The sequence below is a fragment of the Fundulus heteroclitus genome, chromosome 16 (assembly GCF_011125445.2).
Source record: "Fundulus heteroclitus isolate FHET01 chromosome 16, MU-UCD_Fhet_4.1, whole genome shotgun sequence".
Classification (NCBI taxonomy): Eukaryota; Metazoa; Chordata; class Actinopteri; order Cyprinodontiformes; family Fundulidae; genus Fundulus; species Fundulus heteroclitus.
In genome coordinates this window covers 13,323,531-13,339,542 of record NC_046376.1, presented here as the reverse complement: position 1 = coordinate 13,339,542, position 16,012 = coordinate 13,323,531, and the positions used below count along the sequence as shown (strand labels likewise).

The following is a 16,012-nucleotide window of genomic DNA, read 5'->3' as shown; positions in this document are numbered from 1 at the left end:
AAGGCTAGACTACTCCCTCTGGGTCGGGGGTCACTCTCTGACTTGAGTGGAGGAGTTTAATTCTCTGGTTGTAAGATGGAACAGGAGATGAATAGACAGCTTGGAGGTCCGTGAGCAGTAATGCAGGAGCTGCTCCGATCTGTTGTGGTGAAAAAAGAGCTGAGCCAAAAAGCAAAGCTCTCGATTTACCGATCCGTCTACGTTCCGACTCTCACCCACGATCATGAGGTCTGGATCGTGGCTGAAAGAACAAGATCCCAGATACAAGCGGCAGCTGCCTCCATAGGGACGCTCTGTTGGGAGCTCAAAGTAGAGCTGCCACTTCTCAGCATCGAAAGGAGTCAGTTGAGCTGGTTTGGGCGTCTGATCAAGATTCCCTGGGACACCTCCCTTTTCCTTTTTCATGCTGGGAGGAGACCCTGGGGAAGCCCAGAGCTTGCTGGAAGGACTATATATCTTGTCTGGCCTGGTAATGCCTTGGGGTCCCCGAGGATGAGCTTGAGGATATTGCTGGGAGAAGGATGTCTGGGTTTCTGTCCTGGATCTGTTGCCCCCGTGACCTGATCCCTGATAAGCCGAAGACAATAGATGGATGGATTTTTAAAGTTAAAGTCCAATATTTAAAGTAAAAAGGGTGAATGAATTATGATAAAATAATTATAAAAACTCCATAGAAAGCAACTTATTTGGATAGCAGGTGTAAATCATGAAATCTGATGTTGTAGAATGTAATAATTTGACATTTTAATGCAACATAGGCACAATTAAACTTGTACCATAAATGCACTCATCAATGATTATCAAATTTCATTTGCAGTTGTAACGATTTCTTTGAAACTTGGGGACAAAACGATATATGGCGGTAAAATGAACAACTTACGTGAATCCCAATTAGAAATCTTGGCCGCAAAAAACGTAAATCCATTTTGGATTACATTTCTGGGTTTGTTGTATACAATCGCATTGTCCAAACGATTTTAGTCACAGAACCATCAAGCATTCAATTCAATTACATTTTATTTATATAGCGCCAATTCATGAAACATGTCACCTCAAGGCACTTTACAAAATCAAAATCAATCAGATTATACAGATTGGGTCAGATTATATAGATTGGTCAAAACAAAATTCCTATATAAGGGAACCAGTTGATTGCATCAAAGTCCTGACAAGCAGCATTCACTCCTGGAGAAGCGTAGAGCTACAGGGAGAGTCGTCTGCATTGTTGATGGCTTTGCAGCAATCCCTCATACTGAGCAAGCATGAAGCGACAGTGGAAAGAAAAAAACCCCATTAACGGGAAGGGAAAAACCTCACAAGAAATGTGCTGGAAAAAAGAGATGCAAATGAACTTTGAGAAAAGCCAAACGCTGCCAGCAACCCATTCTTCTTTGGTGTTGCCATCTTTTTTTGTTTGTACATTATTTTCACTTTAACAGGTAAAAAGAAAAGTGTGATGGGATAATCTTCATTATTCATTTAGTTACATGATGATAGTTGTTCCCCCACATAATTGTTGCCACATTGATATTCTCTTATGAAAGTGAAAACCTTATTTTTAGGTTCTTGAATATTTAGGTTTGGAGTTTATCAACACTTTGGACTGACTGGAAAAACAGCAGATGGGCAAACATAGCATGAATCCTGAAAAATACAACTTATTTAATAATTCTGCACAAAGTGTAGCCCTACATTTAACATTTTGAATTTACACAAAACAAAATCTTATTTAACACACAAGGGGGCACTATACTACTAGTTCTAACAGGGTGTTACAAGCTGTCACCACAAAAAAGAGCATTTAATCAAGATAAGGACTCTTAAAATCAACCACAACAAACTGTGTTTTTTCCCCCCTGAGCATTTAGTTGCTTGTATTTTCCTGCTGTTTACATCATGCATTCCTGACTTTTTATCATGCATTTAGAGAGACATTTAGAGCAGAGAAGCTTTCCTAGATAACATGGCATGTTTGCTGGTGTTTGGTGCAGGCACTGCAATATTGATACTGAGCTGTCAAACAAAAGCAAACACTGACAGGAACAAACGGTTTAGATATAAAGGCTGTAAGAAAAAGGAAGTTTTTCTTTCTGCATCATGTAAACTGGATGTGTTGATGTTGGCGTGTGACCGACTTGAAGGCAAAAAGTGTGAGGCAAAAGGCTTGGGAATTAAAAAGATGTCCCATACACAAATCTCTGAAGTCATTAGAAATATTTTATGGTAAACAAATACGCTGCATAGAGCTACATTTGTTTCAATGTTCCTATTTAATGGCATTCCTTATAAAAAAAAACTCCTTTATCTATGGAATGAGGCTCACATGACAGTTGCTTTGATATTTGTGCGTGTTTTGTTTTTAAATTTTGAACGTTCTTACCCTTTAGGTGAAACTTAGCTCTCAATGTTAAGTCAAATGAAATGTGGGAGCAATTTTTGGCATGAGCTGCATGTGGCTTTGTTCCAAGCCCAGCAGCTGAGAAAAAGCACTTATCCTTCAATGATACAGAGAAGCACTTCAGTTTCAGTCTCCTTGCTACCTCTCTCTTACCGCAGAAGTTTAATGGGACTTTAAAGATGGTGGAAAACAAGGAGGCTGTTTGTTATCGACGTTGATGATGTACCGCAGCACAGATAGAGGAAGCACATTCCTTGTGTGAGCCATGCACAGTAATTCAACAGCAGCGAAGACCAAAATGTGTTCAAAAGTGCTGCCAAATGAGAAATTAAAGGGAAACTACCCTTTTCTGAATGTAAAAAAAAAAGTATGCTTACAGTGAGTTTATTGTTTAAAGGTTTGGGCCCTATATAAACTATTGTGGCTGGTCCCCTTAATCACTTGACTAACATCCATCCCACACAAGACAAAGATAAAACATATGATCTCAGCTTAATAATAATAATAATAATCATTGTATTCATTTGTCATTGCAACATACATTGCAATGCAAATTGTCCTTTGCATTGAACCCATCCCTTAGGGAGCAGTGGGCTTCCACTGTGCGGCCCCCGGGGGGCATTCTGGTACCACGGGTCTTGCTCAGGGACCCTGAGTGGCAATCCGTGGGATTCAAACCAGGGAACATGCTTCCATTCCAGGGCACAAGTATCCTCCTCTATCCATTAGGCCACCACCATCGAGAGCACACCTTGCCCTATACTAATCAGTTTCATGGAATAATATTCACCCATCTGAAATCTAACAGTTAACGATCTGAGAGGAAAAATCTTTTTGGACTACATACGACACAGAAAATAACGACATTTATATGATTGTAAAAATAAATAATAATTTTGAGATTATCAGTTAAATTCAAATTGAGCAATTATTTTGAAATTAGTCACTTGTAGAATCAATGGCATCAGTGATGCCTTTCAGTATTCACACGGCGATACTTAGATTAGTTTTGTAAAGACAAAGCAAAACACAAACAAAAAACAACAAGGAAAGTTTGTAAGAGAGACCAAAAAGGGAGGAATTCACGCAAACGGAGTCACCTTTATTCTGTCAGCTTGAACATCGTGGTAACGACTCAAGATAAAGGGCCAACCTTAGTTTTAGAAAACTGTTGCTATTAGAACAAACTGTGTGCAGGTTCAGTTCTGCTGTTCGCCTCTCTTATCAAAGAAATGAGTAAACAGCTCCTTCCCTCATTTCATTTTCTACCCCTCATTTCTTTCTGCCCTTTTTCATAGCCTGGTTTTACATTCTTGCTCCTCTGGTTCTTGTCTCACGTCTTACTCCCGAACTCACTTGAATCAACCAACTAAACCATTTTGGATCTTTTTTTTTTTTAAAGAAGCTAAAGGTGCATCAGAGAGCATCATTAATTATTATTATTGCTGAAGTTTGGTTTCTTAATCTCTCTTTATTGGCTATAACTCTTTCGTTCTGACCTTTGTTAATTATAAAAAAAAATGCAACAAAATACCCCTGCACCCAATGACCCAGTTTAAAGTGCATGCGTTTGGGTTAAAGAAAGGATAGAAAACAGGAAACAAAGAAGAAAAGGAAAGGACACATCTTATTTTTTTGTTATTTATAGTTTCGTTGATTAGCTGTTCAAACAACAACTTAAATTGTTGTTTTTTACAATAATATCAGAGGAATGTTGCAGAGAGAAGAGAAAAAAAAACATGGACAGAAACTCTTTATTCTTTCACAATTCCTGAATCCAAATGAAGAGAAAAAGTGAAGTTGGTGTACCAGTGGAGCATAACAGTTGTAACATTATCAGAAACTCTTTGCCCCATGTGGTGAATCCGCCCCTACTAGGAAATGAGTCTTTCCTGTTGTTTCTTTCTCTCTTTTTTTTAAGCCTTCCTGTGTAAAGGTTGAGATATGTAATCCCTACCCACCAGTGAAGATGAACAGAACATTGTTCAGCAAAATGACTGTCACCAAGTTCTCTCTGGTGTTTTCTGGCTGTTTAGCGACTTTTCTCATTTGGGGTAAGTGACATTTTTTTTTAACTGTCTTTAAATATTTTTGGGAAGCAATGTCCTTTTCTTGCTGTCTCTCTGATCTCTGAATAAGAGACTTTGGAAACTTTAAGTTGCTGAGTTGCATTTCGAAAGAAACCAAACAAATGCTGAGATGCAGGTTATTCTTAAGTGAACTGAAAAAAACAACAACATATGTTTCCAAATAAGAATTCAGTAATTATTTCTGATAATGTTTAAGATTGTTGATAGACTTTTATTTTTAAATAGTTGAGTTTCTGTCTACTGGACAACATATCTCCCTGCTGTGTTCGGGGAATAATGGTAAATATGTTTAAATGTCCTTGAGTGGAATACCTTAAGACTTCCTCAAAGAAGTGGCAGACAAAGGGAGGATGCATCGACTCCCCACAGCTCGGACCTTGCCATTTCCTTCGTCCACCCCACATTCTCACAAACCAAAAAAAAAAAAAAAAAAAAGTGTAAACAGGGCTGTTGATGATAATTATGTTTAAAAAACTGTATTTCACTTGTAAAAGTTTCCATTTTAAATTGACTGTGTTGCTTTGGGCCCCTGGAATGTATGTTTTCTTATTACAGAATGCACAACTGTGATTTGTCTGGTTAATGACAAAGTAACCGCACAACCGGCCACAACAATTACAACAAGACCAACAGCAACGGGTATGTCTAGATTTTGAAGAAACTCAGAAGGAAAACATCTTTTATGATGAGCAATATATATGTTTTGACCTACGCATCTCTTTCTACAGGGTATAACGCAACACAAAAAACAGGTAAGGGAAAGTGTAAAGGTTTCTTCTTTGAACTGCTTACTGTATACCTGTTTGGTCCAAATCAACTCAAGCGTCTTGAAATAGTGTTTGCCCCCTATCTTCTGTTTTTGCTTTTTCAACACATTTTTTGTCACAATTGTTTTTATTACATTTTAGTATAAAACAAGAATGACCTGAGCAAATACAAAATGCCATTTTCAAAAGGATGATTTGACTTATTAAGGGAAAAAAAGTAGTCCCAATCTATCAGAAAAAGGTAATTTCCTCCTAAACCTAATACCTGGTTGGTCCACTCTTGATGGCGACAACTGCTCAACCATGTCTGATCACCGGTAATTAATCTTTTATATAGATATGAAGGGATTTTGAACCAATCTTACTTGCAGCTGTATGTCAGTCACATTTGGAAAGTTTTTTTTTTAAGACAAAAATAGTTTAGTTTAAAGTCATGGCACAGCTTTTTGGTCGGATTTACGTCTAGACTTTGACTAGGCCACTCCAAAACCATCATTTTGTTGTTTTGGTAGTCTTAAGGTCACAGGGTTAGGGATATCGTGTCTCCTCAGGATTTTCCCAGATTATCACACTACCACCACTTTGTTTAATTGTCTGTAAGATGTTCTTCTTTAAAAAAAAAGCCATATTACGTTTTCACCAAATGTAAGATGATGCAGATCATCCAGGAGATTCAACTGCTTGTCTGATCAGTTCAGACAATAGTTCCCCCTAAGTCTCTGGGATCATCAAGATGTTTTTTTTTCTCTCTTTTGGCAAATGTTAGTTGGGTCTTTTTTAAAAAAAAATTGTTTTTGACTCAGTTTTACATCTCCTCTAGAATTTTTTTTAGCTCAGGGAATGATGTGTTGTTTTTTGGGCCGTTTTAGCCTACCTTATGTTGACAGACATCTTTAAGTCTTTTCAGTATTCTACATGTCTGGTGGTAATCAGGCCTGGATATGATTAGTGAAGTTGAACTCAGCTTTTGTAGTTTTACTTTAATTTTTGTAAAGTTTTTTTTTCTGTTCATAAAAGTAATATTTTTTTTATGATTTGAAAACACAAGACATTATAAGGGGGTAAACACTTTCTTGAGCAGCGATGCATCAACACGATTTAGATCCAACACATTATAGAGTTTCAGATAGCGAGTGTGGAAACGTTTCTCCCGGGGGCTCGTTTGGGATGACTTCTTTGAAATCATTGGTCCGTCCTGGAACAAACAGAACCCGGAGAACAGATCTCGCAGTCCCTCTCTTCTGCCAGGAGATCTCCTTGTGTGTTTTGTCAAAAGGATCCAAGATAAACTCCCAAGGAGGTCTCTACCAGAGGGGTCACCGGCGGTAGACGTGAGGCCCATAAAGGCTTCAGGGTCAGAGGTTAAATGAAACCTCATTACCGACACCGCCCCCCCTACCCCCCCACATGGATCAGCTTCCTGACTTTGTTCGTCATTCACCCCACGCAACGTCAGTGATCAACGCATGAACTCAAAAGTTGTGAAACAACTGGAGCTTGGAGCAGAGCCCCTTTTACTGTTCCTCATCCTGTGCCTTGCTCTTTTTTTTTTTTTTTTTTTTTTTTTACTTTCCCCAACTGTCCCCCCCCCCTCCCCCTCCCACCCACCCCTTTCCACTGCCAACACTCCCGACTGCGGGCTCCTCCTCAGCTGAAGAGACACGAGACACATTTCCTGATGTCATAACTAAATCAAAATGCTGCTCAGCAAGCAGATGCTGCGTGTGGTTGAACACGTAGATTCTGTAACATGAATGTGAGGGATTAAATGCAAACCATGGATTTCTCTATTTGATTATTTTTTTGGTTTAATCAAAGAGAAAGCCCCCGCTTACTTTGCTTTTTAAGGGTGGGAGAGGGGGCAGCGAGGAACTACCCAACAGATGTGTTATAATCATGAGCACTACATGAGATAAAAAAAAAAAAAAAAAAAAAAAAAATCACATCTGTTGTGGAAATATCATGCGTCTTTTACCGACACACATGTGTAAAGGTCTTTTCCGACAGATGGTTAATTTCAGATGGATAAGTTATTGCAGCTTTTGTCAAATTAACCTCAAAATGAAATCGTGGCTGTCCGCACAGCACACCCTGCAGAGTCATGATCGAATCCACCTCAAAACGCTAAGCCCTAAATGTTTACTTATGTTTCCTATTTGGCAGAGGCAGCCCAAAAGGCAAATAAATCACATGCTGTGCGCTGGCCAGGCCTTTCTCGACTGTGAGAAACTGAGACTAGGAAGCAGAACAAGAGTTAAAGAGTAAAGGGTTTTCAGATGTGAGTCCAGCCCCAGCTTGGGTGTGCTCCTTTTATTTGAGAGAATAGAGAGGACAATCTTTGCTGCCTCCACCCCTTTAAAAAAAAAAAAAGGAAGAAAAACTAAAAAAAAAAAAGAAAAAAAAAAGTGTGTTGGAGAGGGGAAGAGCTGCTGCCAAGGCACAGGGCCATCAGACAGATCTTCGAAGAACATCTGCTAACCGCGGGTAACATTGTTTGGACATCTGGTAACCGAAGATAACCCTGTCGCGTTTCCTGTTATGCCTCGCTGTACACGGTCTGAGAGCTTCATCATTTGGGGAAAGGACACCTTTATTCATTTTTTTCTGACATGAAGGGAGCTGTTGGTTTCATTGGGGTATTCCTCTCCTTTCTCTCTGGTGAGTGTGTGGTCTCCCTGCCACAGCTGCAACTGCCTGACTAACAGTTGTGTTAGACGGATTTGTGAGCTAAAACAGAGCACGAAATGTCACAGTGCAATGACTTGAAATGAATTAGAAAGAGTCAATGATAGTTTTGTCTTTTCTGCCTGACGTTTTGTAGGGAATACGCGTTTTAACTATAAAATGTGTGTGTGTGTGTCTGTTTTTCTTTCTATTTAGAGGTCGTAGGAAGCCAGCATTCATTTGGTAGGTGATATTTCTTACAATTTGAAATACAACACGAGTTTTTCAGAAATGTAATATTTCAAGTTGCGCAGTCGTTACATTCTAAACTGCCTGTATTCTCTGGATGTTCTCTTTTTATTCCAATTCTTGCAGCTTGCGGAAACGTTTCTCACACATGCAACGATTATTGCAGTTTTTGTGAGGATATATATGGCAAACCAACAATGGACTGTCTTTCTACTTTACTGGAGTTTATTTGTCTCCCTCATTTCAACAATTCAATGAAGTCACTAAGCATGACTGACTGGTGCGTCTGGGATAAAGTGAGCAGGTAATCCTATTCCCAGGTCATTCATTTTTGCGTCAAACACATTGCAAAACCTTTGCTGATATCCCATGTCCTGTCCCAAATCTCCTTGTCTCCAGCTTGTACAGCACCTTCAGCCTTTGCACCGAGGAGATATCGGACTGTCTCATCATCCCATGGCCAAACTCACTGGTGGAAACAATGTTTGTCAACATCCATTCTGAGTATTTCATAAAATGCCCCACAGAGGAGTTTAGTGACCCACCACCGGCCATCGTGTTTGCGCTGGTGATCACTCCCATCTGCCTGATACCAGTTATGGTCAGCCTGGTGGTGCTCAAGACCAAAAATGGAGACGGTACCTCCTGATTGAAGCACTAAATATGACATTTGATATACATTTTTTGTCCATCCTGAAAACTGCTTTACCGTACTTAGACTGCCGTTGATGCCTATTTTTGTCCAATAATCATGCCGACGTCTCAGTCTTTCTCGACTAAATGGAGTTACTGCTCTGCTGCTTCAAAGGATGACTGTGAAATGACAAACATCTTCGTCAAAATGATCTGTGTGATGTTGAATAACAGTTTCCTATTTACTGTTTTTTGTACTTTAAAGAGGTGGTTTAAATTTTTGTAAGTGGGGTTCTTTAGAGTCGACATCAGCTGTCAGTATCTTGCCTGCGATGGAAAATGCTCAAAACTCCTCTTAAAGAAACATAAGTTTTGGAACAGTTTCAGTAATTAAAATTTAATAGCAACTCATTAAGGTTATTTTTTTGTTAGGTGGTTATTTTTAACATGAAAATGCATGGCTATTTACACTGAAAAATGTACTGATCCATGGTCCGTAACAGTTTTATGTGAAACATATTAGAACAAGGAATTTATTAGGTATAACTGGTCAGTGTGATCTGATTTGATGCCAAAGTAATAGAATGTGATATATCCAAACAGCAGTGTTTGCTCAAACTACTACTGACCATGAGGTGGTTCTTCAATGCAAATAAAACTGCAAGAGGGAAATGTGTAATTACTTATAACAGAGTTCCAGCGAAATACTGTAAGGGATCGGTTTTTATCCTTGCTTCACCAGAACTCCATGTTAGCAAGAATTTCCAAACTTTTGACCCTTTATTTTTAAACTGGAAGGAGTTTACTTTGTTAAAACACTGACTGCTGGCAGTTACTCTACAGAACCCTACCTCAATATCCCAAACTTTCACTTTAGGAAGATGCTGTGAAAAGTTGTTTTGTTCTTAAACCAACCTAGTTACAATGCTGCGTTCTGTTTGTACTCAAAAGTTGGATTTTCTGAGTTCCCAGACAGGAATACAATGGAAATAGCCGCATACATTCAAAAGTACAACTTGGAAAGTTGGATCTCTCTCTCTCTCCATATATATATATATATATATATATATATATATATATATATATATATATATATATATATATATATATATATATATACATGGAAAGAAACACACCATTATCACCTTGTATTGCTGTCTTTGGTTAGCACTACAACAATTAGCGAATCCCAGGGGTTTTCCAAGTTTGCAGCTGGAATGCGTCCCCCTCTAATGTGACGTCATTCTCAGATCCAGCCTCCAAAGCAAACAGCACGCAGCATGGGTATTCACTCAACCAGTATCAGCTCAATATTCTGGAATCAAAGCTTAATATATAGCAGAAACATATATTCAATAATATTGGTGATGACAAAGGCTTCAGAGCTTGCCGTTGTGAAAGTAAAATCTAATTTTTAGTGACAGTCCTTATGGTAGGTATTAGCTTTTGACTTTTATTTCCAAAGAAGCAACATCTCTTTTTGCTGCTCAAACTGAACTCTATCTCGAATTTGATCCACGTTTGGTCTAAACGCATGTTCGGATGACATGAAATTGAGAATGGTTGAATGTATTAATCTAGTCTGGATGAGAGGTTTTGGGGCAAAGGTTGAAGCAGCTGGAGCTCAATCAAAAGGGAGGGACCACTGAGGTAGATCTTCAGTTACTGTTTTTCTTTCGACAGCAGGAATTCTGCCTCCTGATATTATCAGTTTATAAGGAAACAACTGATAGTTTATCCGAGCCAGACAAAAGACATTTTTTATTGTCTGTGCAGATTAGTTATATACACTGAGCGATGACAAGAAGAAAAACCCGAGTTTCTTTGCAACAACACAATAGCGTGTTCAGTTGTGCATGACAGTAAAGCTACAGCAAGTGCTTTCAGATTTGAAAACAAAATGTGTATTTATATGCATTATTTTAACTTTGTCATTGTCAAGTAAAAATGGATGTAATGGATGTCTGAAAGGAGTCATTCAGTCTGTTCTTCCACCATACACAGCGTACATCCTGTTTATATCCTTTCTTTTTCATTGTGTAAACTATTAAATGTACTTTTGGATGGTGAACTGTTTCTGGTTGTTCACTTGGCCGGGCTGCAGGTTTGATCACGGGGGGAAAAGTGTAACTTTTATGTGAGAGACCAGGCATTCAAGAATATATACTAACAGGATTGCTGCATCATTCTGCTGAAGGAACCTTCTCAGCTTTGTCTACGTTTGATGAACCACCACATGTGGCCTAGCCCCCTCCCTGCAGGTAGTGTTTCATGATATCTTCAGCGAGCAGTATATTGTGCTATAGTTTTTGTGCAGTGGGAGCCCTGATGTAGTGAAGGAAGCCATGACAGCAGCCATGTATCACACCCTCATCTGGCACACACACTGCACTGTGGGCCTCTGTTTAATTTAGAGAGTGTGTGCTTGTGTCTCTGGGTTGGGCTGTGTGGGAAAGTGTGTTTGGTGACCTTTCTTCCTCTCTAGACATGGGGTCATCCTCACCACCTCTCCCACACCCATCCTCCCTTTCTGATCTCATCCAGTTTTGTGTCCCTCCCTATTTTCTTTTCACAGCAAACTAAACATTAGCCTTTATAACGCAAGGTGTGGATGCATATGTATTTAGAGGTATATAACATTAGTTGTCATCAAAAAACAGCATCTGCGTGTTATTCACACGTTAACCAATAATACCAAAGTGGATTGTAAAACTCCAGAGTGCGAAACATTGCCCCCTTGTGGCTTTACATTGATTTGTAACAAACTTTAATGTTTGAGAATTAAGTGATTTGACTGTCATCTGCCATTTTGTGCAATGAATGAACCTTTTACAATGCTCATATTTATTGGCTTCCCTGGTGTGGATGTGTAAAAGTCTTAAAATGCAGTTATTTGTAGGACTTTAAAAAAAAGATAAAAAAAAAAGCTGTGCCACACTTCTCAAGACCCCTAATCATATCCATCAAATAAATGTAAGTGAAGCATTTAGTAATTAATATTTTACCTTCTTGTTCAGAGAGTCGTTAAGCTTTTAATCAATAATAAAGGAGTTCTTGTTCCAGTAATATATAAATATGACGTGAGATACAGGCCCGTTGCTTTTAGCTGCTATGGTGAAGAGAAGAGAGCATATGATTAAAGTATGGTGTGCAAACATCTTAGTTCATGAAATAATGAAAATAACATACTTGTTTATAAATGTGTACATATCTATAGACTTACTCTACTGCTCAAAGGTTTGAGGTCATAAAACCACACCAAACAAACAAAACTAAACTAAAACTCACGTTTTATTAATCATGCTTGGTCAATGTTTGTGCTGTCCCCCAGGGGTCAGTATTGGGACCAAACCTGTTGAATATGTATATTAATGAGATAAGCAGTTTTTAAGTTTCTAAAATACTAAACTTTGTTCTGTTTGCAGATAATACTAATATCTTTTGTACAGGTGACAATTTTCAGCAGCTTATGGCTGAAATCCACCTAGAGTGAGGCTGATTAAAGATATGGTTTTGATATGGATATTAATAAATCATCATTAAACTAGGATAAAAGTACAAGTTTAAGTTGTTTGGAAACTGCAAAAGCAATACAAGCTAGAGTTAATGAAATGAAGTTTTTGAGAGTGATGACTGATCATAAGATTTGTTGGGAACCTCACTTAAAATATCCATCCATCTAAAATATATATATATATATATATATATATATATATATATATATATATATATATATATATATATATATATATATTATATATATATATATATATATATATATATATATATATATATATATATTATATATATATATATATATATATATATATATATATCAATAGGTGTGTGTATGTATATGTTCATATAAAGGTATGTGTGTGTGGATGTGTAGTATGTGTATTTACTTGTGTGCATCTGAACAGATATGTAAAGCAGTGTATGTACTTACTTAAATATATATGTTTATGGGTTATTTTGGGGAATTTTGGATCAGAAGCATAGAAATCCATTAGTTCACTATTTAGGTTTTGGGCGACAAGATAGAAAAGGGGTATGAATAAGATAGTTTGACTTCTTCATACCCCTTTTCAGATACTTTGTACTACTCAAGGTCACGTCTGAGGTTATACTTGCCGTTGTATGCAATGGGATAGTTATTTTTTTAAATTAGTATTTTCTATTAATGTTCAAATTAATATACAGATATGCAAGGTGGCGTTTCTGCTTATACCAGTAAATATGCATGTGTTGATTGAGATTTTCTGTGGAATTTATGTTTACCAACCACTTTTTGGTAGAACTGTCTGTCTGAAATAAATAAATAAATTAATTCATTGATTCATTCAATCGAGTTGCAAAATTAATAGAAAATATATATATGATTTGTACTTGAAATAATAATTTTGTCTTTCAAACTTTGCTTTAATGAAGGAATCCTCCATTTGCAGCATGTACAGCCTTGTAGACCTTTGGTCAGTTTGTTGAGGTAATCCGAGGAAACTTCACCCCATGCTCCCTGAAGCACCTCCCACAATTCGGTTTGTCTTGATGGGCACTTCTTACCCACCATACAGTCAACCTGCTCCCACAGCAGCTCAATAGGGTTGAGATCTGGTGACTGAGCTGGCCACTCCATTATAGACAGAATACCACAATAATGTCTAGACTGTATTTCTGATTCATTTAATGTTATTTTAATTGAAGAAAATGGTGCCTTTATTAAAAATAAATAAATATGGATATGCCTAAGTAACCCAAAGAAGAGTATATGTTGTTAAAAGGTTAAACAATTGAAAAGATTAAAAAGAAAGTTTATCTGACCACCATTTAAAGTGAGGAGGATGGTAAGTGAGATAAAAATAGAAATCCCACTGGATCGCTGCAAAGAGGGTAGTGAAGTATCCTCAACAGACATTAGACATAATTTATATGCTAACAGGCTGTTGGAAAAGCAAGCAATGATAAATGCTTTTCTCTCCAACCTCACAAGCGGGGTTGGCTTGTTAGGATCTACTGATTCTTAAAGTGGCGTCTTCCGCTTTGGTCAGTTGAGACTGAGTGTGAATTTTCCAACAATGAATAATCTAAGTGTGTCTGGCAAAAAAAAAACAAAAACAAAGGGGAGAACATGTGAAAAAGCACCTGATGCCTTTATGGTAAAGGATCTGCTATGTTGCGCTTTCAAAGATGTATCCAATTAATTTGCGATCTGCTTTTGTCCCCAGTAACCATTATAGGAATTTCTCGTCATCTTCCACATGCCAAATATAATAAAACTTGAAAACTGCCCCCCCCTCTGATGTGAGCTATTGAACGTGACATAAGTAATTAGTTTTTCTGTTGGTTTGTGAGCCAGGCAGCTGGCTCTGCTGTGTTGGAGCTGACCCGTCAGCTGGCTGACATCACGCTGGCAGCTGATGATTGTACATTCAAGTAGGTTTGACATCAAAAACCGCTGCCCGATCAGTCAGAATAAACTGAAAGAAATGCAGAGCGGGAGCAGCCTTCTTTCACCGCCAGCTGAAAATGTGAGTGAAGTGGAGCAAAAAGATTCCTCAGTTCTCCAATGATGATGGAAAAGGAGAAGGCCAAACTGAAGGTCAGCTCCACTGGTTTGACAAAGAAACTGAGGGGAAAAAAAAGGAAGCGCCAAGACTGTCACAGACATGAAAAGAGAGAGACTTTGTCCATATTAGGATTTTTAAATAGTTGATAGGTTAAAAAAATAAGCTAAGCACAGGCTATGATTTCAAAGCTTTTAAAGCCGCCTTTAACGTGGATAACCTGAAGTAGTCATCTGAAGAGTGGAACTAATTTCTTTTAAATGACAGTGATTCATTTTCATTCATTTCTGCACAGCTCCCTTGACTTCCCCCTGGTGCATTTCAATTAGGTTGAGGTCTGGACATTAACCGGGTCACTGCAACACCCTCATTATTTGTCTTTTTTTGGCGATTCTGCTGTGGATTGGCAGCTCGGTTTGGTCCAACATGTCCTGTTGTATGACCCAACTTGAGCCAAACTTCAGCATTTTGGCAGATAACTTCACTTTTGAGTCTAGAATGCTTTGGCAGGCAAAGGATTCAATATCAACTCAGTGAGTGCAATGTGGCCTGGTTCAATAGCTGCAAAACAAAGCCAAATAATCGCCACCGCCATGTTTGACCGTTAGTATGAGGCAGCCGTCCTGATATGCTCTCTGCAAACTACTACTTTAATTTCCTCTGTATGACTTTATTTAGGTGGAACTTTGCAAACCTATAATATTGTTTTAAGAGAGAAAAGGTTTTGAAGCACTGTTAACCAAGCTGTAGTGTTTTTGAAATGTACTTTTAAGAACTTTAAGATAGCCCACACTGGCTGAGGCCAACCAAGTCTGACATTTAGCTCTTTGGTTCTTTGGATTTACTGTGATAGCATGGTATGACTCTGAGGGTGAGTTTGCTGGGGAATCTACTCTTTACACTGCAAAAGGGAACTAAAAATAAGTAAAAATTTCTTGAAATGAGTGTATTTGTCTTGATTTGACCAGGTAGATAAGACTATTTGCCAATAGAATGAGATTTTTGCACTTAAAATAGCAACAATTCATCTCTAAAATTACATAATTAGACATCCTGCACTGGAAATAAGACGACGGAGATGAATTGTTCCTATTTTAAAGTGCAAAAATCTTATTCCATTGGCAAATAGTCTTATTTACCTGCTCTAATCAAGGAAAATTACAATGATTTCAAGAAAATTTCACTTACTTTTAGTTCTGTTTTTTCAGTGCATACGATTGTCAGCTGTCTCTGTTTTGTTTTAGTGTTAGAAGGATCTTTTCTTACTGTAGAACTTTAACTCAGTTGGAAATTACATTATAACTATTCCCAGATTGATAGGCAGCAGCAGCTGATTGAAGGTCATTGCTCATGTCCTCCCTTTTTGGTATTGTGTTCACGCACAGGTGTTCCAAACTTCAAAATTTCCCAGAGGTGGTCAATGTGATGAGCTCTGTGCATTTCTGGCCTAAAATGGCATAAAACATAATTCTTTAACATGAATATCTATCGACCGAATGTACCGTGTTTGATTTATCCACTAAAATGCCCTGTAGTCAGTAAATTACAATTCAAATCAACAGTCACAGAAGAGAAAGTTTTATTTGTTGATTCACATAAAAAAACAAGGACTAAAAAGCACAGAAGAACAAAGTCTTTTTCTGTGTT

The 16,012-nt window shown here is 37.9% G+C and overlaps 1 protein-coding gene across 1 annotated transcript; it reads left to right on the top strand.

Annotated features, from left to right (window-relative positions):
• The first annotated feature begins 4,322 nt into the window (after nt 1-4,322).
• On the top strand, nt 4,323-12,357 carry ramp2 (receptor (G protein-coupled) activity modifying protein 2). Its single transcript, XM_012878727.3, has 6 exons — nt 4,323-4,452; nt 5,044-5,127; nt 5,217-5,240; nt 8,136-8,162; nt 8,295-8,472; nt 8,568-12,357. Exons 1-6 carry the CDS (start codon nt 4,368-4,370, stop codon nt 8,815-8,817), a joined length of 648 nt encoding a protein of 215 aa, XP_012734181.2. The 5' UTR covers nt 4,323-4,367; the 3' UTR covers nt 8,818-12,357.
• The last annotated feature ends 3,655 nt before the right edge of the window (nt 12,358-16,012 follow it).